Source organism: Brachyhypopomus gauderio, chromosome 9 (assembly GCF_052324685.1).
Source record: "Brachyhypopomus gauderio isolate BG-103 chromosome 9, BGAUD_0.2, whole genome shotgun sequence".
Lineage (NCBI taxonomy): Eukaryota > Metazoa > Chordata > Actinopteri > Gymnotiformes > Hypopomidae > Brachyhypopomus > Brachyhypopomus gauderio.
In genome coordinates, this window is record NC_135219.1 from 23,609,489 (window position 1) to 23,636,908 (window position 27,420).

The following is a 27,420-nucleotide window of genomic DNA, read 5'->3' on the forward strand; positions in this document are numbered from 1 at the left end:
GTTGCTAATGTAAACCTGTCTTTTCTGTTTAAAGTTAGTCACATTTCTTTGTCTGAACAAAGTGTTGCTTCATGTGACATGTCCACATACACACGTCCTTTGGCACACAAAGCAGACATCCACATGGACGTTTGATGTTCTGTTCATCAATATACCTTTATTCTCTAGTAGATACAATACTAAAATAAACACAAGTTTAAAAAAAAGTCATTTTAAACAAAGAAACTGTACAAAAAACGCTCATATATATACTACAGTTTTATTACAGAACAGTCTACTGTCCAAAAAAGGCACTAAATTCTTAAATGGGACATACAATGATTGAGAAAACTTACTTAAATTTAATACAGTTATTTGACATTTTAAGTCCATTATTAGTGAATTGTTTATTTTACATCATTACATCATTATTGAATAGTTAATAAACTAATGTAAGGAGATGATTATGGACAGATGAACTTGAACCCTGAAGACTGGAATACAAAGCACCCCCATTTAAAGTCATTAAACCCTCACTGACCAGCACTGCTTACAAGATGGGCAAAGTCTCTGAATAATACTATTGACGTCTAAGAGTTTTACAGCTTAGAACAAAGCATTCTATGACATATGGCTTATAAAGCCCAAATTATAGTTTGGCACAGTTTGTGGGTGGGTGTATTTAAAATGACACACACACACAAAAATATCCTATCCACCTGTGAATACGCACACAAAACAAAAAAAGAAACCATGGTGCTTTATAATAATGATGCAAACGTCCCACAGAAGGAAATGATGGCCAAAGTTCTTCACCCTAAAACCCTCCTTGAGTAACACAGTGTTTCCATATTTTGGCCACTGACTGCAGATATAGCCTGGGCAGCCTTTCCATAGCGGTCACTTCTCCCTCAATAGGGGTGCTTTGTTTTCTTAAAATATATTTGAATTTGATTCACACGAGAAGACTGCTCTTAAAATAATTCAGATAAAAGCTAAACGGATTACAGGAAACAAAAAAATTCGATTAGTTAACTCTGCATTTCATAAATATTGATCATTGTACACAGGGAGAGGGGCAGATAAAATTGTACTGAATATAAGGTCTATCTTTTAGAATCCTTTTTTTCTGTGGGGTAAAATAGCTACATACTGGAGACTTTACCAAGCTTAAGTTAAAGGTGAGCAGATGTGTAGAACTCCTGAAGCTGACGGCAGAGCAGAAACACATTAGCCTGCCTTATAGACTGCAACACCGCCAAGTCAATACCTCATCTCGGATCAACCAGCATCACGGAAATGATGACGCACTGGCCGGATTATTACATTTAGGTTAAAGGTGAGGGAGTCTTCTCTCTCGCCCTACACTAATGTCACATTCTCAGTCTACTTTCGCGATTGCACAAGAACAAGTGTTTCGGCCATGACTGAGATTTAGCTTATTACGCTATCTCTCTACGCGATCTCTGCATGAGCATGCCACGCAATAAAGAAAATAAATATAAAAACAACAAAGCTATAGGATTACTCCAATTCACTTTGGCTATAGCTGAACATTAAAGAAATAAAATGACGTACACCATTAACTGTATGTATAGAGGTCTCTTCTTTCTGCTGACCTGAATGAGAACAGGCCCCCAGTTTGTAACTGATACAGGACTACCTCCTGTCCTTTGGCATATATGAAACCACATCTTTATTTCATTTTCAAATTCCATTTCTCTTTTCCTCTGCCACATGATTCCTATTGCAAACCAAAGTCCAGAATAATCAGATTGCTGTTAGGAACAGGAAATTAAGCCATTTCAAAAACCAAAGACAAATAAAAACCAAAAACAAAATGAAAATAAAGCATTAAAATTGTTTCTTTTTTTTTTTTTAATCAAGCAACTTAAACATTTTTAAGAGGGAATGAAAGTGTTCAAGCGCCTAAACACACAGCCATCAGTCAATAAAAGAGTCCACACGGACCCACACACACCGCGGCGCTGAGCTGCTCTTTGTGAAGAGCTGCACACACACCATCAGACTGCAGCCTCCCCCTGCGCTACTGCCCAGGAAACCCCGACAGAAATGGCCGCCACAGCCGCATCACTTCAAGGAAGCACAAACCAATGAGGAACAGCGAGAAGCACAACATGCTTCTGGGCTGGAAGAAGGAAAGGCTTGGGGTCAGGCATGCTGGCCTGTCAGGGGTCAGGGGTCAGGGGTCGACCCGAGGTAGCGGCCACCCCCCTCCCCATGGAAGATTCTAGAAACGGAGGACTTTTTCTTTTTTTTCTTGTTTTAAATGCGACGCCAGTCCTGGCACTAGAGCTGATGCGTGTCAGGGGTCGAATGGCCATTTTAAGATGCGACAGGAAGATGGAGGTGGAGAGAGTAAGCGTTTCTAATGGCTACAGACAAAGCTTCGTTTTGGTCATCGCGAAAGACCTCCACTCTAAACAAAGCAGCTCACATCAGCTTCTGTTTGTGCATGTGCATAAACAGACGTATGTGCACACACACACACACACACACACACACACACACACACACACACAGAAGAAACCTCACATGCTGACACACACACACACTGGCCCTCCCCGTCCAGTAGGTCTCCTCAGTCATCGTCCAGCGCTTCTGTCTTGATGTCACTGGACACGCCCCCGGGGCGGGACAGAGCCAGGATGCTGTGATTGACAGCTGCCATCTCCACTGCCAGGGAGATAGGGTCCTGGTGGTCTGTGTGGTTGGTGCTGTCGTCCTGGAAGGGTAGAAAACATTTGGGTGACTGTTGGTTCTTTCAGCAAATCAGCTGAGCACTGTGACCAAGCAGGAGGAGTAACTATGACAACCATGCAGCTCCACCCACTCTGGACATCCCATCATGCTACATGTGCTGATCAGTTAGGACTAATATTCATATTAGTCACTGGGGGCTTGGACACTTGTAAAGCTGCTTTGTGACTATATAGGGGCTATATAAATAAATATTTAAATATTTTAAATATTTAAATAAAAGGGCTATATAAATAAATATTGATTGATTACATATATAATGTGTTGGGAACCCTCAAATCATCTGTAGAAGGCATGATGGCCACTGCAGGAGGTATTATGGGTACTGAAGAACAACCTATCGATGGTTAACTGTAGTTTTACATTTTAATCAACATATTTACTTGTGTTGGTGATGTTGGTTCAAGCCTGTAGAAACCAAAGGGTCGGGTCAAGGGTCTCTTCTCAAAGTATGGCAGATCACAGCCCTGTGGGCACGGAGAGAACGAACTAAATCATCATCATCTTCATCACCCACTATATTGAGTACGGCAGATCACAGCCCTGTGGGCATGGAGAGATTGAACTAAATCATCATCATCATATTGAGGAACGAAAACAAACAACCCCCCCCCACACACACACCTTCTACATCTGCAATACTGTTGGGATTTTGAGACATACGGTCCCTGACATAAGTTCTGTCACTTATCCATGTTGTGGAAACAAAAGCTTATAACCTGACTTTAAATTCATTGATTGGTTTTAGAAATGACTCATATGAAAGCTGAAACCCTCACAAATGAGATTTAATTTATGAAAATAAATTTGCTTTACTGCAGAAATATTGATCATTTAATGAACACAGAAAGGTCAGATTTTGGCAAGACAAAAGTTTTGTGGCCTTGTCATATAATGCACCCAATCCTAGTTTACAGCCTCACCTGTGCTCACTAATTGATTGGTTAATTAGTGGGTGTGTATAGAACTCCAGCACCCCAGACCTTCACTTGCACTGCAACTTGACCTCTGACAACATGCAAAAATCCATCCTGCGACCAAAGCCTTGATTATCAAGACACTGAAGACCAAATCCACTGCAGAGGTGGCTGGCACCTTTAATGTGTCTCAGCATCAAGTACAAAGAATAAAAAATAGATTTGAAGAGACTGGAGATGTTTTTGACAATCCCAGGTCCGGCAGACCCCACAAGACAACTGCTCGGGAGGAACGTTTGTTGGTTAGAAAATCCAAAGCCAGTCCCTCTTCCACTGCAGCAGAGCTCCTCCAGGCCTGGTCACCTCAAGTCCCTGTGTCAACTAGAACAGTTTGTAGGATTCTGTCTCAAAATGGCCTCCATGGTCGAATCAGTGGCCAGAAGCCAGCACTAAACAAAAGGCAGGTAAAAAAAACATGTTGTATTTGCCAAGGCCCACAGCCTGCTAAACGGATGGACGCTGGAAAAGTGGCAGAAGGTGGATTTCTCAGATGAATCTTCAGTTGAATTACACCACAGCCATCGCAAATACTGCAGGAGACCTACTGGAGCCCGTATGGATCCAAGATTCACCCAGAAAACAGTGAAGTTCGGTGGTGGACAGATCATGGTCTGGGGTTACATTCAGTATGGGGGTGTGCGAAACATTAGCAAGGTGGAAGGCAATATCAATAGCCTAAAATATCAAGAAGTATTAGCTACATCTTACATTCCCAATCATAAAAGGGGTCAAATTTTGCAGCAGGATGGTGCTCCATCTCATACATCCATCTGTACATCAAAGTTCCTCAAGGTGAAGATCAAGGTGCTCCAGGACTGGCCAGCCCAGTCACCAGACATGAACATCACTGAGCATGTTTGGGGTAGGATGAAAGAGGAAGCTTGGAAGACAAAACCAAAGAATTTTGATGAACTCTGGGAGGCATGTAAGACTGCGTTCTTTGCTGTTCTTGATGACTTCATCAATAAATTGTATGAATCATTGTCAAACCACATGGATGCGGTCCTTCAAGCTCGTGGAAGTCACACAAAATATTATATGTGGCTCTAATAGCACCACAACGTCATTCACCAGTGTTATGAAGCATATATTTGTATATGAAGTGAATTATTTGTTTGATTTTCACCTTACTGTCTGTGGGCGACAAAACTTTTGTCTTGCCAAAACCTGACCTTTCTGTCTTCATTAAATGATCAATATTTCTGCAGTAAAGCAAATTAATTTTCGTAAATTAAATCTCATTTGGGAGGGTTTCAGCTTTCATACGAGTCATTTCTAAAACCAATCGATGAATTTAAAGTCAGGTTATAAGCTTTTGTTTCCACAACATGGATAAGCGACAGAACTTATGTCGGGGACTGTATATAAACTACACACAGCCATGCTACTGCATTTGAAACACGCTTTATCAGAAGTCAGGTTCTGCAGGACAGTTAAAACAGGGTAAAGATTAACTCAGCAGTGCTGCGTGCCAACAGACGCTCTCTAACTGGACACTTACAAAACACACCTAGAAACTGAAGCGGATGGTGTGTATAGGCAGGAGGTAGAAACGAGGCATTTCTAACACGCACACAAAAATGCTAAATCATGCTTCTTTTCACTAAAGCAAATGTGCTGTATTTATATGTAAAATTCCATAGTTTGGCCCTTAATTCCATAGTTTCACATTTAAATATGTTTATATGACACCACCCCTAAAGGGCCCAGTGTGTGGAGAACTCCGCCCCCCTGCATGGCCCCTCCCCCTGCCGCGGGGCCTCACCTGCTCGGTGTAGTCGTTGGCGTCGATGTCGTCGCTGTTGGAGTGACCCCCGGGACTCTGAACATCAATGCCGTGGCTCTCCAGGATTGTGGCTTCTTGGAAAAAAGACCCTGTCGTGACACATCTGAAGCTACTTAAAAACCACTAGCAGACTGAACCACAACAGCCAAATATGCATTCAAGCACTCCCAACACACCTGACCCGGCCCAACACACCTGACCCGGCCCAACACACCTGACCCGGCCCAAACTCTCGCCAGTGCTCAGCCTAACGCAGCTGAGGACTCCTGACGGCCAGATTAAAGTCCCAGGGAACGACAAGGTGCAAATTCTCATCAGACACTAATCTAGTTCAGAATAAACCAACAAACAAACAAAAAACCCAATGGGATCGATCATCAATCCCACTTGAGAACGGTCTGGGTGTGGTCCTAATATTCCAATTAGCATGTTTGACTGACAGCTTGAATCAGGATTAAATTTAATGTTGCAAGTAGGGACCCCTGCAAACATATGACCATACATATACAAACTGACCTATGACCTTAGGTTCTGGGACTAGACAAACCCAGTCTGGTGCTGTTGGATCGGTGGGTTTGCTAAGGGTCTTATCTTATCTATCTTCTGAACGCTTTAGCCTAAACTAGGACCAACCATTTTACTTTAGAACGAGAAAAACTATGGTGAACTGATTTTATTTGCTGGACTTTGAAACGGTATTTAGAGGAGAAACACTGAATTTGTATATTGTGCACGAAACAGCAGGATTGACCTAATTAATCTTTTACCTACTCTGTGTATTACGTTACATGTTAAGTGACACTGCTTACAGATACAACCGCAATGTCTTTGTCTACTGAGAATGACAAACATTGAACCTTAAACCTAATTAGGAAGAAAAGTTGAAGCTTCCATGGGGCTTTAAGAGCCATGCAGGGTCTATGTGAGGTTCATTCTCACCCCACCTGTCTGCCGCCCACTGTATTTAGAAAGGCAGCCGCTTCACAAGCACACACTGCACATAATCTAAACTGTTGCACAACCCGAGGGAAATGGTTTAACTTTGAAAATTCATAGACAGAACAGCTGGTCCACAAAAGTGTGAAGCACAAGTTCTAGCCTATCACAGCGTTTGCTTGCATGATCGAATTAGACTGGACTCTTTTAGGTAGGTGTAGGTACAGGACTTAACTTCCCTTGGGAATTTACTCCATGAGCTTTTAACCATAGTAGCTTCTGGGTTGGAGAACGTTGGACTTCAATGGGGTGTTGAGATTTGGTTTCATAGTTCACTTGCATTACATTTGCTTTAATTCTTCCCTTCATCCTGTTAATAACTAGTTAGTGAGTTAATTGTCCCTGATCCTGGTTCTGTTAATAACTAGTTAGTGAGTTAACTGCCTCTGATCCTGGTTCTGTTAATAACTAGTTAGTGAGATAACTGTCCCTGATCTTGGTTCTGTTAATAACTAGTTAGTGAGTTAACTGTCCCTGACCCTGGTTCTGTTAATAACTAGTTAGTGAGTTAACTGTCCCTGACCCTGGTTCTGTTAATAACTAGTTAGTGAGTTAACTGTCCCTGATCCTGGTTCTGTTAATAACTAGTTAGTGAGTTAACTGTCCCTGATCCTGGTTCTGTTAATAACTAGTTAGTGAGTTAACTGTCCCTGATCCTGGTTCTGTTAATAACTAGTTAGTGAGTTAACTGTCCCTGATCCTGGTTCTGTTAATAACTAGTTAGTGAGATAACTGTCCCTGATCCTGGTTCTGTTAATAACTAGTTAGTGAGTTAACTGTCCTTGATCCTGGTTCTGTTAATAACTAGTTAGTGAGATAACTGTCCCTGATCCTGGTTCTGTTAATAACTAGTTAGTGAGTTAACTATCCTTGATCCTGGTTCTGTTAATAACTAGTTAGTGAGATAACTGTCCCTGATCCTGGTTCTGTTAATAACTAGTTAGTGAGTTAACTGTCTCTGATCCTGGTTCTGTTAATAACTAGTTAGTGAGTTAACTGTCCCTGATCCTGGTTCTGTTAATAACTAGTTAGTGAGATAACTGTCCCTGATCCTGGTTCTGTTAATAACTGGTTAGTGAGTTAACTGTCCCTGATCCTGGTTCTGTTAATAACTAGTTAGTGATTTAACTGTCCCTGATCCTGGTTCTGTTAATAACTAGTTAGTGAGTTAACTGTCCCTGATCCTGGTTCTGTTAATAACTGGTTAGTGAGTTAACTGTCCCTGATCCTGGTTCTGTTAATAACTAGTTAGTGAGTTAACTGTCCTTGATCCTGGTTCTGTTAATAACTAGTTAGTGAGATAACTGTCCCTGATCCTGGTTCTGTTAATAACTAGTTAGTGAGTTAACTGTCCCTGATCCTGGTTCTGTTAATAACTAGTTAGTGAGATAACTGTCCCTGATCCTGGTTCTGTTAATAACTGGTTAGTGAGTTAACTGTCCCTGATCCTGGTTCTGTTAATAACTAGTTAGTGATTTAACTGTCCCTGATCCTGGTTCTGTTAATAACTAGTTAGTGAGTTAACTGTCCCTGATCCTGGTTCTGTTAATAACTGGTTAGTGAGTTAACTGTCCCTGATCCTGGTTCTGTTAATAACTAGTTAGTGAGTTAACTGTCCTTGATCCTGGTTCTGTTAATAACTAGTTAGTGAGATAACTGTCCCTGATCCTGGTTCTGTTAATAACTGGTTAGTGATTTAACTGTCCCTGATCCTGGTTCTGTTAATAACTAGTTAGTGATTTAACTGTCCCTGATCCTGGTTCTGTTAATAACTGGTTAGTGAGTTAACTGTCCCTGATCCTGGTTCTGTTAATAACTAGTTAGTGAGTTAACTGTCCCTGATCCTGGTTCTGTTAATAACTGGTTAGTGAGTTAACTGTCCCTGATCCTGGTTCTATTAATAACTAGTTAGTGAGTTAATTGTCCCTGATCTTGGTTCTGTTAATAACTAGTTAGTGAGTTAACTGCCTCTGATCCTGGTTCTGTTAATAACTAGTTAGTGAGTTAACTGTCCCTGATCCTGGTTCTGTTAATAACTGGTTAGTGAGTTAACTGTCCCTGATCCTGGTTCTGTTAATAACTAGTTAGTGAGTTAATTGTCCCTGATCCTGGTTCTGTTAATAACTAGTTAGTGAGTTAACTGTCCCTGATCCTGGTTCTGTTAATAACTAGTTAGTGAGTTAACTGTCCCTGATCCTGGTTCTGTTAATAACTGGTTAGTGAGATAACTGTCCCTGATCTTGGTTCTGTTAATAACTAGTTAGTGAGTTAACTGCCTCTGATCCTGGTTCTGTTAATAACTAGTTAGTGAGTTAACTGTCCCTGATCCTGGTTCTGTTAATAACTAGTTAGTGAGTTAACTGTCCCTGATCCTGGTTCTGTTAATAACTAGTTAGTGAGTTAACTGTCCCTGATCCTGGTTCTGTTAATAACTAGTTAGTGAGTTAACTGTCCCTGATCCTGGTTCTGTTAATAACTAGTTAGTGAGTTAACTGTCCCTGATCCTGGTTCTGTTAATAACTAGTTAGTGAGATAACTGTCCCTGATCCTGGTTCTGTTAATAACTAGTTAGTGAGTTAACTGTCCCTGATCCTGGTTCTGTTAATAACTAGTTAGTGAGTTAACTGTCCTTGATCCTGGTTCTGTTAATAACTAGTTAGTGAGATAACTGTCCCTGATCCTGGTTCTGTTAATAACTAGTTAGTGAGATAACTGTCCCTGATCCTGGTTCTGTTAATAACTAGTTAGTGAGTTAACTGTCCCTGATCCTGGTTCTGTTAATAACTGGTTAGTGAGTTAACTGTCCCTGATCCTGGTTCTGTTAATAACTAGTTAGTGAGTTAACTGTCCTTGATCCTGGTTCTGTTAATAACTAGTTAGTGAGTTAACTGTCCCTGATCCTGGTTCTGTTAATAACTAGTTAGTGAGTTAACTATCCTTGATCCTGGTTCTGTTAATAACTAGTTAGTGAGATAACTGTCCCTGATCCTGGTTCTGTTAATAACTAGTTAGTGAGTTAACTGTCTCTGATCCTGGTTCTGTTAATAACTAGTTAGTGAGTTAACTGTCCCTGATCCTGGTTCTGTTAATAACTAGTTAGTGAGATAACTGTCCCTGATCCTGGTTCTGTTAATAACTGGTTAGTGAGTTAACTGTCCCTGATCCTGGTTCTGTTAATAACTAGTTAGTGATTTAACTGTCCCTGATCCTGGTTCTGTTAATAACTGGTTAGTGAGTTAACTGTCCCTGATCCTGGTTCTGTTAATAACTAGTTAGTGAGTTAACTGTCCCTGATCCTGGTTCTGTTAATAACTGGTTAGTGAGTTAACTGTCCCTGATCCTGGTTCTATTAATAACTAGTTAGTGAGTTAATTGTCCCTGATCTTGGTTCTGTTAATAACTAGTTAGTGAGTTAACTGCCTCTGATCCTGGTTCTGTTAATAACTAGTTAGTGAGTTAACTGTCCCTGATCCTGGTTCTGTTAATAACTGGTTAGTGAGTTAACTGTCCCTGATCCTGGTTCTGTTAATAACTAGTTAGTGAGTTAATTGTCCCTGATCCTGGTTCTGTTAATAACTAGTTAGTGAGTTAACTGTCCCTGATCCTGGTTCTGTTAATAACTAGTTAGTGAGTTAACTGTCCCTGATCCTGGTTCTGTTAATAACTAGTTAGTGAGTTAACTGTCCCTGATCCTGGTTCTGTTAATAACTGGTTAGTGAGATAACTGTCCCTGATCTTGGTTCTGTTAATAACTAGTTAGTGAGTTAACTGCCTCTGATCCTGGTTCTGTTAATAACTAGTTAGTGAGTTAACTGTCCCTGATCCTGGTTCTGTTAATAACTAGTTAGTGAGTTAACTGTCCCTGATCCTGGTTCTGTTAATAACTGGTTAGTGAGTTAACTGTCCCTGATCCTGGTTCTATTAATAACTAGTTAGTGAGTTAATTGTCCCTGATCCTGGTTCTGTTAATAACTAGTTAGTGAGTTAACTGTCCCTGATCCTGGTTCTGTTAATAACTAGTTAGTGAGTTAACTGTCCCTGATCCTGGTTCTGTTAATAACTAGTTAGTGAGTTAACTGTCCCTGATGGTTTGTGGTAAATATCTTAACAGAAAGTATTAGGTCACTGCACATAGGCTATGAAATCTACTTGCAGAGGGAGACGGATATAATATTAACCACCAGTAATTAATCATAAATAATTCATTTCCATTTCCCTATAAATTTTTACACATTTTGCTACATAAGAAAGGAGGCACAGTTAGTCCTGTGACTCACACCAGACACAGACATGCTCCTTGTTAATGTGACAACGTGAACAGATTATTAATTCTTGGTGAACAGTCTGTCCCCATCTGATTTAAAGAATTAGATATTAGAAATAAAGTGAAATTAATTATTACTTATTAGTATTACTGTGATTCTAAGTCTCACATCATGCACAACCAGCTCATCCTCTAAACACCTCTCCTTGTTCTGCTGAACTATGTGTTTTACCAATGCACTCAGCACAGCTGGTTTAAAGGTATGACACAAGCATGACTGGCTAAGATGTCACAAATCACCACGCCCCCTATTTGTTTTCACCCAATCAGAATTGTTCCATAGGATCGTTCTACAAAAACTCGTAAAACACTTTACCGATATTGGCCCTCCTCTTGATCTCTTTACGTCGGTTAGCGAACCAGTTGTAGACCTTCAAAGATGTGACCCGCTCCAGATCCGACAGCTTCTTCCCTGGAAAAACCACAGATCCCAGAACAGTCAGCCTGTAAATCCTCCCAGGGTGCTTCACAACCCCAGCAACATCCACACGTCTGCCCAACACGGCTGCCCACACACATCAGCCAAGTCACTAAAGGTAATGACTTCAGAATTATTTAAAATTATTTTAGTGTTTCTATGATTCTTTACCTTTACTAAAAAAATGGCATCTCATACATTTTCTCTGAACACAAGTTTACATTCCACAAATTGTCACAAATTTTAGCAATATCACATCTTTAGATTTTGTGAATTATTAATAAGCATTTTTATGTGCTTTAAAATGTTAAAACGTGTCACAGTTATTTAAATATTAGCATGACAGCGGCACGTCCAGTACTGCAGTCCTTCACGGCGGCCTGTTCCACTGTGTGGTTACAGTAGTAATTCTCTTAAGAGCGTTCACCCCTACAAGTGCAACACTTTAATCTCACCTGAAGTATTCAAATGTATTCAAATCTGCATTTCTGCATTTACTGGACATTTTTAATGAGGGGCTGGAACAGATGGAAGATGAACCCTCACACATAGTACAACATGCAATTACTTCCAGAAATGCACCACGACCCACAACGAGTGGATTAGGAAGCAGTAAAGTACATTTTCCCAGGCGAATTCTAAGATAAACACTGAAGTAATCCCTGGTCATTTATAAGACTTTCAAGTGTTCTGTTCACTTGACTGACTACAGAATGGATCTTGCAGTGCCGCATTGGTGGTTTATTCGTGCTTCATAAAGCACTGAGCTCTGTGGAAGTCAACGGGAGGTCATTTAAACACCACTGGAAACACCAAAACCAACGCTGGCAGACGCTGTAAAACCATTTTAAATGACTGAATGTTGAACAATTCTTTAAGCCTGAAATATTCCTTGAACAACCCTAAATATCTGGGTTAGATATCTGGGAGCTGGGCTAGAGAACACGGACCCAGTCAGACAGGTTCAGAAGATGCTAAACGAAGGCATGTTTGCCCAGCAGTCCCACCTGGTTTCTGTATGACCGCATTGCAGGCGTTGGCGATCTCCTCTCTCTTGGCTTCATCGGGATACTGGTTATCGTTGAAGTAACTGCGGAGAAGAAAGTACTACTTCAGGGGTGGGAACCACCCAAGCCGTCCAATGTGATCCAGGCATGAAAATGGGTCAGGGGTTAAAAAGGTGAGAAGACCGGGGGGGCGGGGCATGTGACGTCATGGGGATACGGCGACGGGGCGTTGACATGTGACGTCATGGGTATACTGCGACCGGGGGGGAGGGGGGGGGGGGGTTGTGGGTGGCTGCTGGTGTACAGGGATACAGCGACAGGTGTTGCCAAATATTACGGAGCTCGTAAGGCGACGTTAGTATCTCGTTCCCACGCGTTAATAAGTCGTGGCCACGCGTTATTTATTTATTTTTTCCATGATGTCACCTTACGGGCTCCGTAAAATATAGTAAAATCCATTTAAAAAAATTTTTTTGACTGTCATGTCAATGGATTCAATGTAAACGCAATCCGTAAACGCAAGAAGCCGCTTTCGCCATTCCGGATGGCTCAGTCAAAACCATTACGTCTTAATGAACCAATACATACATCAGCAGCGAAAATTATTGTAAAAATACCAGGTTTAGCTACGTGTTTTTATTTTCTAACATGAGCTAAAACACAGGGTAGACTCAAACGACAAGAGTTTACAACTTCATCTTCAACCTTTTCAGCCCTGGTGCGAATGTGATCCTCACACGTCCCTGGATTCACCAGTTACAACTACAGACACACTAGAAAAAAATCTTGTTTCTTATTTTATGTCACCGTTAACTACACGGGGTTGACGCGAACTTAAATAGGTAGATAGATGGGCCTATTATCACAAGAGCTTGTGGTTAGATCTGACAGTGTTCAACGCTGTAGCGAACGGCAGTAACTTTGTTTTACCGCAAAATATGAAAACGATTGAAACCATTAATAACCCAAATAAATCCACCCAATTAAAAATGTACGATCTGGTAAATGTAGTGGTAAATGTACGATCTGGTAAATGTAGTGGTAAATGTACGATCTGGTAAATGTAGTGGTAAATGTACGTTCTTCTGACTTGTCCGCGGTGTAGCACTAGGTCCTGCTTCTCGTCCCGCTTAGCAGTAAATGAATAACACGAATGAAGAACGTTCGTATGATTGAAACGCTATTTGGCCTCTATGAAGGTTCTGGGCGGAAACTGCTGGCCACTGTCATTGAAATAGCCAATTTCGGAAGTGCTCTGTTTGCTTATTAAGTCAATATGATAATTAAAATATAATCTCCCGACCCCCCCCCCCCCCCCCCCCCAAACAAAAAACTAATCGGATCTACACGATTCACGCAGGTCACCCTTTTCAACTTCAAAACGGCGAATTTCGCCGAAAGGTGACAGATTTTCATGCCTGGTGATCAGATCACAGCTTGTTCTCACAGTGGTGTCAGTATCAGGTTAAGCTTAGTTTCAGTGTCGGGTTAAGCTTAGTTTCAGTGTCGGGTTAAGCTTAGTTTCAGTGTCGGGTTAAGCTTAGTTTCAGTGTCGGGTTAAGCTTAGTTTCAGTGTCGGGTTAAGCTTAGTTTCATGTCTTCAAAAATCTTGGCCCTCCATCTTTGCTCTTCTATCACACAGCATGGACCCAACCATTAAAGTTAAACACCACACAGGGATTATTTTCACCCTGGCGCATATGCTCAGTCATGCCATCTGTGTCTAGTCCCAGAATCCCCTCCTGTTTCCCCTCAGATTATCCGTAATTGTATGCAGGCCTCCACTGTCCTCCTCTCCGCCTCCTCCTCATGATCACCTCTCCATCACAGCAAGACACTCCTTCCTCCAGGTGAAGCGGCTTCCTCTGCGCAGGCGGAAGCTTCCGGGGGCGGTGCTTATGGGGGGCGGGGTCTGGCGCCACTCAATCTCGTCCAGCGCCATGGGGGCGGGGCGCATGTTTAATGTAGCACCTGAGGACACAGAATGAGCATGAAGTATTGTTATTAATGAACACAGGGTTTTATTAACCGTTCCACACAGACTGTAATCTGGCATCTATTTAAAGAAAATTTTACCCTAGAAACTGGGTTAGTATTTGGGGTGAAAAGATGTTAAGTACTAAAATAGTCTGACTCAATTAAACTGAAATGACTCTCAGTTTCTCAGTGTTAAGCAGAAAGGTATGTAGTAAAATACCTCATAACTAGGTAATCATATAAGGTAATAAGCACAAAGATACTCCCTACACACTAATGCCTGTTTAGGCACTTAAATACTTCTTGCAATTGTTTCATTGGAGCGTATTAATTGGATTTCCAGATCTCCAATTTGCAATAAAAGGTTATGAAGAATACATGACGTACAACTGGCATAATTTGGGCTATTTAAACACTAGTGATATGTGATGCAGCAGACCTCCACACCAGAAGGGGGAGCTGCTCATTTGGAGAACACATCTCTGCTTCAAAGGGAAAGGAAGTCAGATCCTCCCCCCCGCAGCCGGGCTGGTCTGTACCTGGGGTGGTCTTCTCCAGCTGGTACCAGCGGTAGAAGGCTCTCTTCTTCTGCTCACTCAGGTCCGAACCCTGTTGGAGGAGCCAGTGGGAGATTCTACTCTGGCTGATCCCTGGAAGGAAGGAAGGAAGGAAGAAAAAGAAAGAAAGAAAAGAGATAAGAGCTTAGATGATAATTGGATAAAGTACAGTAGTTCTCTGATGTCACATTTGTCCTGTTGCTAAATGGAGACAGCCTGGGTCAGCTACATCAATCAGCTGTCCGAGCCTAAAACTGAAGGAGGTCCGTGGAGGACGAGGCCCGCAGGTCTAACGTCAGGTGGGCCCGTCGGACTCTGTGAGAGGGCGGTGCTGGAGAAGGCCACGCCCACTGACCTGTGACCTGAGCCACCACTGCCTGAGAGATGCGTCGGTTGGCCAAAAAGGCCTTGATCTCCTCCTTCACCATACTGCTGTCCCGCCTGAGTACACACACGCCAACACACACACAGGGACACACACACCGACACACACAGCTAGTGAGTGAGGTATTAGAAACAAAATTCCTAAAAAAGTATTTAGGAGACAAATATAGTTTCCTGAAGTCATCTTGGCTAAAACTGTGAGAGTAATCTAATCTACAGCCTATTTAGGCTCTACCTAGGCCTCCTAATCCCATTGCAAAGAACCCATCACACCCCAATCAAACCAACCAATCAGAGCCAGGAGGCAGAGACAAAACTGTCCTGCCTCAACAACAAAAAGGTCAAACACAAGGTGTGAAATCAATAAAATCAAGTAAAAAAAAAACTAAACCACAAAACTGACAGTCTGCAGTGTATTTATCATTTATATGTGATGTGGCAGTCAGGTTAACTTTGGCGTCATTTTGTTTGAAGTGCCCAGCAACATCAGTTTAGAGTTTGTCATATTTGTGTGTGTCACAGCTAAAATGTTCCCTTGTGTGATAACCTGCTTATTTACAACTCATTAGCATATTTTATTTTTGGCAGTTTCTGTTATCAAACTAAGCACTGAGGTAATAAGTGTATGCTAATTAATTAATTAATTAATTAAATACCAAATATATACTGCAGTGGTACTTCTCATGTCTACACGACTTGCAAACAGATGCCTGGAGATTTAATGGTGGGATGGGAGCACACAGGAGAGGTCATTTTTCACATCTACTTTCTTCTCAATCTTACCTACTGCAGCTTTAATCCTATGACTGCAGCTTTAAAGACCACAAGGCAAAACCCTGGGATTTTACAGGCATCTCATGGGCTAAATTTTAAAAGCACAATCTGAAGTGCTGATTCAGTGTGTCGGAGAAAAGTCTTCATGACTGCACAACCTGGATTCATGAACCACAGATCGCTGGCCTGGGCAAAAATCTAGACACTCCAACCTAGCGACTGACTGGTCGGGTTCTCAAAAAAAAGGTGCTTCGTTTTAATGAAGCATTCTTAATCTAGCTAAAAGAGACAGGACATTAAGGAGCTTTCAAAATTCCCCAAAATAAACTATTAAAACATGTATGGCAAGTTATGAGACAGACATGAATAAATAATCATAATAAAACTGTAGCAATGTCTAATGTAGAGTGGCTGAGCTACGAACTAAAACCATGGCGCTCAACTCCCATCATAATTACACATGACCAGTTTTACATTCATCGTTAAATAATAATAATAATAATAATAATACCAGGTTTCACCATCAAAGTTCATGGTTTTTCCAGAGCTCTCATCCCTGGCTTTGAACAAAGGCCTTGTTTTCCATCTCCCCACAAATCCATAAATTCCCCACAGCCGTGGGAACTCCGTGCACTGTGGTACCTCCAGGAATTTTCAAAATCTTTCAAAATGCTGTAATAATTACAAAATAATTATAGGCCATTACCCCGTGCCCATTGTACAGACAGCAATATCCCACAATGCAACAGAACCAAAGAGCAACTGCCGGTTCGTTTTACAGCAGTCAAACATTAAATGTATGGTGAAGTATCCGACGCATTCAGTTTATAACGGATCTGAACCGGATCAGTTGACAGTGCTCCTCGAGATCACCTGGTGGAGCAGCTACTGCACACACGCGGTCATGCTGATAAATACATGAGAGTCTCCTTGGATCAGAGTCTCAGCCAAAGACCTCAAATACAAAAGCATGAAGCACACCTCATTTAACCCATATTTGTTAGGGAGTTTCTTACCCGCTCCTTCTCTTAAGACATAAAATATAAAACCAGCTACTGGAAAACTAGTTAGGGGAAATGTACACTTTACTCATTAACCCGCCCATGGAATAAGACACCATATCCGGACAAGGAGAGGAACCCAAATTCCTGCCCTGTTAACCACACGCACCGTAACTAAACCTGCCCAGGGTCAGCACATCTCTCTCCTGGTTGGGGAGCCCGGCAGTAAGCAGCCCGAGACCACCGACTTATGTTTATAGAGTTTACAATCAACTATGTGGCCACCACTGGAACTTCTACCTGACCTTCCATTGGCTTCTAGGTCCTGGCCAGTGATCTCCACCAATACGAACCCCTGTTCCCACAGGACACGCTTACAAAATAATAAAAATAATAACTCCGATACGCTAGCCGGCGTCCTTGGAAGAGCGGGGAGGTTCTGTATGCAGAGGTGTCAAGTAACGAAGTACAAATACTTTGTTACCTTACTTAAGTAGAAATTTTGGTTATTTATACTTTACTGGAGTAATTATTTCTCAGCTGACTTTTTACTTTTACTCCTTACATTTTTACATCATTATCTGTACTTTCTACTCCTTACATTTAAAAAAATAGCCTCGTTACTGCTATTTCATTTAGACTTGTTTTCAATCCGGCATGTCATCGTTTAAAAAAAAACCCCTATCCTAATCACGCCATCTGGATAGAGTGAATTTGATTGTGGTTGGATGAGAAGTATAAACATATAATATTCCGACACCCTATTGGTTTGTACGTGATCCATCACATGTCACATCACACTCCAGCGAGGGCATAGCAGTCGTACGTAGCTTAGTATAAAAATGTCCGTGGCAGACTCAAGAGAGTTTGGGTGAAGTGTCCCAACTAAGCACCAGCGAGGAGGTTGGTAGCCAGGATGACCAACCAACCCTTGTACTCAAGTACCTTCATTTTCAATGGGCATATGTGCCCATTTTTCAACATTAACATTTTAATATAACATAAAATAACTGCTCCTAAACTGGTTCTTCAGGAAAGTTGGCCACTGACAGCAAATGTTAGCCAGTTAGTAAAGCTACTTACTTTTGTAAACGGTGAACAGGAGCACTCGGTGGAAGAGCAGCGTCATCGGCTATAGCTCGTAAAACCGTTGAGCGTCCGTTAACTGGTCAGCTCGCGCTACCTTTTTAAATTCGCCACGAAGATTCCAACAATATCGCACACATTACTGTTTCGTGCTTAAACATACTATCAGATAACTAAAGAATATTGTTTAACAAACAAGCGTCATTACTAAGTGTTTCATACTTCCTTGATGTCACTTGTATGAACTGGTGATACTGCGGCAACGCACTGTGGTTGTGTCTGAAGTGCGAGTTAATAAAGGGTTTATAGTATTAACTGCCTTCCATCGTGGTGTTTCGCTGCTACAATACGAAATGGTGAAAGGCAGTTATTGAGTGGACATAACTTTTTGCGTGTCGCGTTCATATGTCAATGTTAAACAGTCACGGAATCTGTGCTGTCAAATTGCAGATCAGATGTAGATGTAAAAAACACCTCTATGGGCTAGTGCACTATAGACCCCTGGGGTGCGACCTAAGCTTTTGTCCTTAATGGCTTTTTTTCCTTACATTACTTTTACTTTTATACTTTAAGTAGTTTTGAAAGCAGTACTTTAACACTTTTACTTGAGTAAAAAGCTTGAGTTGATACTTCCACTTCTACAGAAGTACTTTTAAACCCTCCAATCTATACTTCTACTTGAGTAATGAATGTGAATACTTTTGACACCTCTGTCTGTATGTTGGGAGGCTGTCTGTAGGAGGAAGAGCGGGGATAAGGATGGGTAAGAATGTCTAGATCTTTTCTTCCCCCTCCAAAGTGGCTGAGCACTTACGCTAACAGCCGCTGAGCACCATGTGGGCAGGCACTTAGCTTTACCGGACACTTTTACATGAGAACACATTGAACATTCGAGCTGCACTGTAAAGTGAGTGACATGCGACTGCTGGGACTGCAGGTTTCCCCATGTCTTATTTACCAGTTCCTGCTGGTTTTGTTGGGAGTAAAAGAATTGAGCCACAACTTCTCTGCAACAACACAACCTCTGTGAGAAGGGTGCTGTAAAACTATATATAACAGGATAAATGCTCCAAAACATGACGTATAACAGATGAGGGTGTTAAAATGAGGCTTGGACCTTCTGGGCTGCACAGTGTTCAATCAATATCCCGGCCCTGAAATCGGGTTAAGAAAAGCAGGATGCATCATGGGAAGGGGAGCGGAGAGTTCTCTCAGAGCTCGCTGGATTATTCTGTTTTAGCGTTGAGGCTTTGTGTCAGCTCTCGGCTATTATGCACACGCCTCTGATCTGTAAGCCGGGGGGGAAACTAGCGCAGTGCAGGAAAACGGCAGGAGGACAGACGGACAGACAGACGGGTGGAGGGAGAGACAGGGCTGATTCAAAGGGCCTTGGTGTCTTAACTGTCTCTGCTGATGCTGTTTTTCTATGACAATTAAGCCGGGGAAAAAATGCTGTAAAAAGCAATAATGTAAATGTACAGGACAAAAGCTTTTGGCTGTCTTCTAGGACACGCGTCTGTGGGATGTAATGGCAAATTTAACTGGAAAGGATGTACCGTTCACTGCTGTATAAAAGATACTGCAGAAACAGTAGCAGGGTGTGTTTGCCTGCAAATCTGCTGGATATCTAACTGTACACTGTAGCTGTACACTGTAGCTACTACACTGTAGCTGTACACTGTAGCTGCACGCTGTAGCTGCATGTTGTAGCTGCATGCTGTAGCTACTACACTGTAGTGGTAGACTGTAGCTGCACACTGTAGCATTAGATTGTAACTATACACTGTAGCTGCACACTGGCATTAGATTATAGCTGCACACTGTAGCAGTAGACTGTAGCTGCACACTGTAGTATTAGACTGTAGCTGTACACTGTCGCTACTACACTGTAGCTGCACACTGTAGCAGTAGACTGTAGCATTAGACTGTAACTGTACACTAGCAGTAGACTGTATATAAACAGTAACTGACCTCATCAGTTCCTCCACCTTGTCATCAATGTCGATCTCCTCTGGCCCATCGAACACGTAGCTGCACACTGTAGCAGTAGACTGTAGCTGCACACTGTAGTATTAGACTGTAGCTGCACACTAGTATTAGACTGTAGCTGCACACTGTATTAGACTGTAGCTACTACACTGTAGCTGCACACTGTAGTATTAGACTGTAGCTGCACACTGTAGTATTAGACTGTAGCTGCACACTGTAGTATTAGACTGTAGCTGCACACTAGTATTACTGTAGCTGTACACTGTAGCTACTACACTGTAACTGCACACTGTAGCAGTACACTGTAGCTGCACACTAGTATTAGACTGTAGCTGCACACTGTAGTATTAGACTGTAGCTGTACACTGTAGCTACTACACTGTAGCTGCACACTGTAGTATGAGACTGTAGCTGTACACTGTAGCTACTACACTGTAGCTGCACACCGTAGTATTAGACTGTAGCTGTACACTGTAGTATTAGACTGTAGCTGCACACTGTAGTAATAGACTGTAGCTACTACACTGTAGCTGCACACTGCAGTATTAGACTGTAGCTACTACACTGTAGCTACTACACTGTAGCTGCACACTGTAGTATTAGACTGTAGCTGCACACTGTAGTATTACTGTAGCTGTACACTGTAGCTACTACACTAACAGCACACTGTAGCAGTAGACTGTAGCTGCACACTGTAGTATTAGACTGTAGCTGTACACTGTAGCTACTACACTGTAGCTGCACACTGTAGCTGTACACTGTAGTATTAGACTGTAGCTGTACACTGTAGCTACTACACTGTAGCTGCACACTAGTATTAGACTGTAGCTGCACACTGTATTAGACTGTAGCTACTACACTGTAGCTGCACACTGTAGTATTAGACTGTAGCTGCACACTAGTATTACTGTAGCTGTACACTGTAGCTACTACACTGTAACTACACACTGTAGCAGTACACTGTAGCTGCACACTAGTATTAGACTGTAGCTGCACACTGTAGTATTAGACTGTAGCTGTACACTGTAGCTACTACACTGTAGCTGCACACTGTAGTATGAGACTGTAGCTGTACACTGTAGCTACTACACTGTAGCTGCACACCGTAGTATTAGACTGTAGCTGTACACTGTAGTATTAGACTGTAGCTGCACACTGTAGTAATAGACTGTAGCTACTACACTGTAGCTGCACACTGCAGTATTAGACTGTAGCTACTACACTGTAGCTACTACACTGTAGCTGCACACTGTAGTATTAGACTGTAGCTGCACACTGTAGTATTACTGTAGCTGTACACTGTAGCTACTACACTAACAGCACACTGTAGCAGTAGACTGTAGCTGCACACTGTAGTATTAGACTGTAGCTGTACACTGTAGCTACTACACTGTAGCTGCACACTGTAGCTGTACACTGTAGTATTAGACTGTAGCTGTACACTGTAGTATTAGACTGTAGCTACTACGCTGTATCTATAAACAGTAACTGACCTCATCAGTTCCTCCACCTTGTCATCAATGTCGATCTCCTCCTCTGGCCCATCGAACGCGTACGGCCTCACCGACGCCGCATTGCTAACTGGGTAACGAGGGGGAGACAATTTCCCGTTGGGCGTCGACGCCAAGGTGTCCCGCCCATTCTGCACCATGGCAACCAGGGAGACGGGCGAGGGCAGCACAGCAGGTGGAGACGTAGCATAGCTGTTGCTAGGCGACGGCGAGAGGCCGGCGCGGAACTGCGTCTGGGTGGCGGTGGAAGAGGTGGCGACCGCCGCCGCGTTGGCCCCGCCCCCGCCGGGGGCCGGGGCAGAGCCGGGGGCGGTGCCGTTGTTGCTGCTGTGGGAGGAGTCGGAGGCGGAGGGGGCGGGGACGCAGGCGGGCCCGCCCCCGGTGCCGCGGCGCCCGAACTTGTCCCCGTGCTCGCGGTCCAGCCGCTCCAGCGTGTCCAGCGCGTGGACGATCTCGGGGCGCGTCATGCCCGTCCGACGCAGACGCTGCAGCAGGTCGATCTGCTCGATGGTGAAACGCGGCTCGTCTGTGTAGTGGGACATCCTGCCGAGAGACACCGCAGGGGTTACCACGGGAAACAGACGTGCACCACATCAGAAGTAACCACATAAGAGTCAATATTAAAATACGTGACCCATAGATCATAATTACGGTTCCGTAATCCTGCAAAATAATGTTCACACACGGAGGTTTTTCAATAGAAAATGTGCTGGCCAGAGCGCTTCCTGTGCTGATATGGCAGAAGTGTCACACGCATTAAACACTTCAGAATTTCAGACTGTGCGAGGTTTTCTTCCCCGACACAATCTTCAGTGCTACCCTGTTCCCCCTCCTAACACACACACACACACACACACACACACACACACACACACACACACACACACACAGGTAACCAGTCATCCATCACACCTGGTTACCTGGTCTAACTGCAGTTGGCTGGGCTAAGGAACTGAGCTTTGAGATGCTGGGACCTTTTTCAGGTTTGAGAGAGAATAAAGGAGAAAGAATGAAATGAAAGGTCAAATCTTTTAAGGCATCCAGATGAAACCGTTTCAAAATGGCTGATGTATTTCCTCAAGCGGCAAGCGAACTGAAGGGGACAGTGCAACCCCCCCCCACACGACCACACCGTTCTGACAGTAAGAGGAAGGATTCTTTTATCTGACCCAATTCTGCCTCCTGTACCCACTCTCCCTTCATTAACACACCCAGAGTTATCACTTCCACCGTTACCATGGAAACCCCCCGGTCCCCACCGTGTCATTTCCTCAGATGAAACATAAGCGGTCTATACCATGAGTGGCTAGCATCATTCCTCCCACTCCAGAGGGGCTGGAAGGCCAGATATCACATGGGTGTTTCTGTAGCACTTTGGTGATACGTATGAAACCTGCACCATCAGCAGAATTAGCCTAGCACAGAGAAGTTAAGCTACTGGTCTACTCGTACTTCCCAGACCAACTCATGTGAACCCGGCTCACCGAGGGTGACAAACATTCACATTTTGAATGATCAGCTGAACAAGACCCGACTTTTAAAACAGGCAAACTACCGGGCAGCTATCTCACCAGGCCCTGGTATTCAACCTACGATAGCAAACGAGTGAGTTACACTTCCACCAGGTGGGTGTTAACAGGGTCGGGGGGGGGGGGGGGGGGGGGCCCTCATCACCAGGCCAGAGAAGACAACGCCGGGGGGGTCACACCAATAAACGACAGGGTGTAACGAAAGGACAGCTCTGTCTGTTTGCTCAATTGTGAGAGTTGCCATCCCATTTTCCATCAGCCCCGGCCGGTGTGTTTACACTGGTTAAGCGTTAACCTACAGTACTGTAACAAAACGTGCTGGCCAAAAAAACCAATCTAGATTTTAATTAGGTGAAAAGCCATATTAATGACTGCTTCACAGCTGGGTGAGCATAACTAACTTCACATTAAACAGCACGTGTAATAGACAATACTCCAATATGCAGGGGGGTTTGCTTCTCCACACTTGAAAACGAACAATTCCTAAAAATAAACTACATCAAATGACAAGTGCAGGAACGACGGCAAAGTGCACAAGAGAGACGTGGGAGAGAGAAAAGGAGGGAGAGAGAAAGACGGGGAGACACAGAGCTCATGAAGCAGCACTGCTGTCCCAGTGTCAAAACCCCTAGTGCAGACTCTGGTCCACCTGGCTGGTGTGACAGATGGTAGAACCCCTGAGTGGCTCTGGATTACTGCCCGAGTCCGGCCACACCTGCCCCCACACCTGCCCCCGGGCCAGAAACACACGGGCACTAGTGCAGGGGGAGGGAGGTGGCCCAGAGAGAACGGAGATGTGGGCACCACAAGAGCACTCGGGGGTTAGGAGTCTGGGGCACTACTGCAAATCACTTCAACATTCCCCCACTGTTATGAACAAGGGCTTGGCTTCAACATCTCCATCCATTCTGATTAATTCAGTAACAACACACAGACCCATCATCATGACAAGTACTTTGCCCTTCTTCAGAAAACCAAAACAGCACATAGAAAAGTTGGTAGAAATTAGTAGGTAGAACAAAATAAATAGATAACGGGTCTGAGCCACTTCCTCGACACAATTTGTTTAATTTAAAGATTTCTGTGAAACACTGATATACATGGCAGAGACAGACCGCTGCAGGCGTTCACGTCATAGCTCATAAATAGCGCTGAAGGTTGGAGAAGATATGTGCTGTTCAGTTGTTCCAACTCCTGCTTTTACTAGGCCTAACTTTAAAAATAGTTTCCATGTTAGTGCCCACTTGCGTATAGGGCTTGTGTAAGCTCGGTTAATGGTAGGGTTAACGTAATTTTAGGGTTATGAGGTTATGATCAGATTACCAGAGGCAAATCCCAATGGAGTTTTTATTCAGCATCTTAAATCGTACTGTTTAACGTTAGTCATTCTTTATCAGCAATAACCTCGTTATGAAGACGCCGGTGTGGATATCGAAATTGTTGTTGCTCGTTATGGAGCTAGTGTTAGATATACCCTCACATAACTCTCATTACAACTGGAGTTATGGAGCTAGTGTTAGATATACCCTCACATAACTCTCATTACAACTGGAGTTATGGAGCTAGTGTTAGATATACCCTCATATAACTCTCATTACAACTGGAGTTATGGAGCTAGTGTTAGATATACCCTCATATAACTCTCATTACAACTGGAGTTATGGAGCTAGTGTTAGATATACCCTCATATAACTCTCATTACAACTGGAGTTATGGAGCTAGTGTTAGATATACCCTCATATAACTCTCATTACAACTGGAGTTATGGAGCTAGTGTTAGATATACCCTCATATAACTCTCATTACAACTGGAGTTATGGAGCTAGTGTTAGATATACCCTCATATAACTCTCATTACAACTGGAGTTATGGAGCTAGTGTTAGATATACCCTCACATAACTCTCATTACAACTGGAGTTATGGAGCTAGTGTTAGATATACCCTCATATAACTCTCATTACAACTGTAGTTATGGAGTTAGTGTTAGATATACCCTCACATAACTCTCATTACAACTGTAGTTATGGAGTTAGTGTTAGATATACCCTCACATAACTCTCATTACCACAACTGTAGTTATGGAGCTAGTGTTAGATATACCCTCATATAACTCTCATTACAACTGTAGTTATGGAGTTAGTGTTAGATATACCCTCACATAACTCTCATTACAACTGGAGTTATGGAGCTAGTGTTAGATATACCCTCATATAACTCTCATTACAACTGTAGTTATGGAGTTAGTGTTAGATATACCCTCACATAACTCTCATTACAACTGGAGTTATGGAGCTAGTGTTAGATATACCCTCATAAAACTCTCATTACAACTGGAGTTATGGAGTTAGTGTTAGATATACCCTCACATAACTCTCATTACAACTGGAGTTATGGAGCTAGTGTTAGATATACCCTCATATAACTCTCATTACAACTGTAGTTATGGAGCTAGTGTTAGATATACCCTCACATAACTCTCATTACAACTGTAGTTATGGAGTTAGTGTTAGATATACCCTCACATAACTCATTACAACTGGAGTTATGGAGCTAGTGTTAGATATACCCTCATATAACTCTCTTCTACCTCCATATCTTCACTAAACTATCCGACCTCCTCTCTCTCGTCCTCGGCCCAACACACTCACTCACCGCCGCGTCCTGCTGCTGTTTGGTGCACTGTAGGCAGCCAGCTGGCTAACTAACTAGCAGCTAGCTACCTCACGCTGTGCAGTAGGCGCTAGCCGCTAGCCGAGGTGTAGCCGCTAGCATGCTAACTAGCCAGGCAGCTAACATCAGCGAACTCGGAGGTAAAACACACAAGATCATGATCCGCTAGCCGCAACTAGCGACTTAATCCCGTCGCAAATAAAGCATAAATACTCACGTTTGCTTATGTATGCTGCCAATGTCCCGACCACCCGACCATTTAATCACTGTACCAACCGCGGACGCCGGACGGATCTAATGAGTTTTTACATTGAACACACACCGCGTAAGTGCGGACCTGTCCGGCCCTTCAATCAGACGCGCACTGTCTTTGTCTGACTGACACCAGCGCTGTTGACATCAACACCCGGAAGTTGTGCTCCGGGCATCATGGGAAATGTAGTTTAATTACCGCCGCGGTCCGTCAATGCGCATATCACGCTGGATGGTGTTCCACTGCTGCGTTTGACAGATTTATCAGATTTATTTTCTGTTTTCTCTTTTATTTGGACTGACGTCCTCTGTCGAAAGACCTAATCGTGTTGGTCGCCACCTGTCCCACATTTCACTGAAAGGTTTGTTCGTAACGAGTGTCCGTAGTGTCACTCAGGCAATGTTTGAATAATGTATATTGTATAAATATTATAAATATTTCATCCAGATCTTCGTAGATTACTTGAACGTCGTATTACTAGAATGGGGTGTAATTTTAATGGGACATCGTTTCATTAAAACAGACTGGACTGTGGGCTCTCATGAAGGGACAGTGTTAATACCCTTCAGATTGCACTTTCTGGAGAGATGTGGAGATACTTATCCGTCATTACGCAGAATACTGCTGCATCCGTACAATGGCACAGACGGTGTCTGGTCTGTGGCGTTACTTAAAACAAACGTGTCCGTAATATTCGCGTGTGCGCGCTTCAGGTTATAGCGTACAACCTCCAGCAGGTGGTGCTCGACACACGCTTTTCGACTCAGCTCAAATAAAACGTTCTGTGTTGAGAAAGCATACGTTTGCGCCGGCTAGTGGATAAATCCGGTGAAATTAGTTTGTTCCGTTGTTTCTTTTCATCGTTTCATTTGTATTGTTTTAAGTTTGTTTCATTGAGTGACAAACACAGGGAAATTAAAGAGCATTAACAAAACCATGTACATAATTATCACTGGGATCCCTAACGAATCATTTGACTCTCAGGTCTGACCTGCTGACTAAACTGTGTTCATGACGTTTTTGAATAATCACATATCTTATCACCGTTGTCAACAGCTGTGTGTGAATCGTGGTGCTTTGTTCGAGCGGTACCACTTCTGAATACGGGCTCTGTTTCCCTAAATGCATTAATCTAAACGTATTCGCAAGAATTAAGTCATAGTTATAATTGAATGCAGGAATGTTATGAATGTCTACACCCACTCTGAGGCTATGAAGCAGTGATGCATTGTGTAGGACATATCAATGGAGTCAACCGGTGATTTTATAAATGTGTTTGTCTTAAATATTTGGATGAATATTTTATGAATATTTTATATTTTATAAAATAAAATATATTTTATAAAATGAATATAAAAAATGCTACTTAGTCCATTTTCTGAAATGTTTTCTGTCACCCAGGAAAATAACAATAAAGAAA

At 42.8% G+C, this 27,420-nt stretch overlaps 1 protein-coding gene across 6 annotated transcripts; it reads right to left on the bottom strand.

Moving 5' to 3' along the window:
• Positions 1-130: 130 nt before the first annotated feature.
• On the bottom strand, positions 131-26,132 carry hmbox1b (homeobox containing 1 b). 6 transcript variants are annotated; one of them, XM_077018033.1, is made up of 10 exons: positions 25,965-26,126; positions 21,530-22,090; positions 15,158-15,243; positions 14,785-14,895; positions 14,086-14,239; positions 12,269-12,351; positions 11,160-11,255; positions 5,503-5,594; positions 3,144-3,227; positions 131-2,725 (listed from the first exon to the last, which is right to left on the bottom strand). In XM_077018033.1, the coding sequence occupies exons 2-10, from the start codon at positions 22,087-22,089 to the stop codon at positions 2,582-2,584; spliced, it is 1,410 nt and encodes a 469-aa protein (XP_076874148.1). In that variant the 5' UTR covers position 22,090; positions 25,965-26,126; the 3' UTR covers positions 131-2,581. The 6 variants fall into 6 exon arrangements, with proteins under 6 accessions (XP_076874148.1, XP_076874147.1, XP_076874146.1 ...); XM_077018032.1 differs by having other exon boundaries at positions 5,503-5,597; positions 25,965-26,125; XM_077018031.1 differs by having other exon boundaries at positions 5,503-5,612; positions 25,965-26,125.
• Between the last annotated feature and the right edge of the window lie 1,288 nt (positions 26,133-27,420).

Excerpts from the sequence above, each read along its gene's own strand:
- hmbox1b (XM_077018031.1), bottom strand. The coding sequence starts at position 22,089 with ATGTCCCACTACACAGACGAGCCGCGTTTCACCATCGAGCAGATCGAC. Across the intron at positions 15,244-21,529 it reads AAGGTGGAGGAACTGATGAG|GCGGGACAGCAGTATGGTGA; the intron begins GTCAGTTACTGT and ends GTGTGTACTCAG. Across the intron at positions 12,352-14,085 it reads TGTCTTGCTGTGATGGAGAG|TTACTTCAACGATAACCAGT; the intron begins GTGATCATGAGG and ends TCTTCTCCGCAG.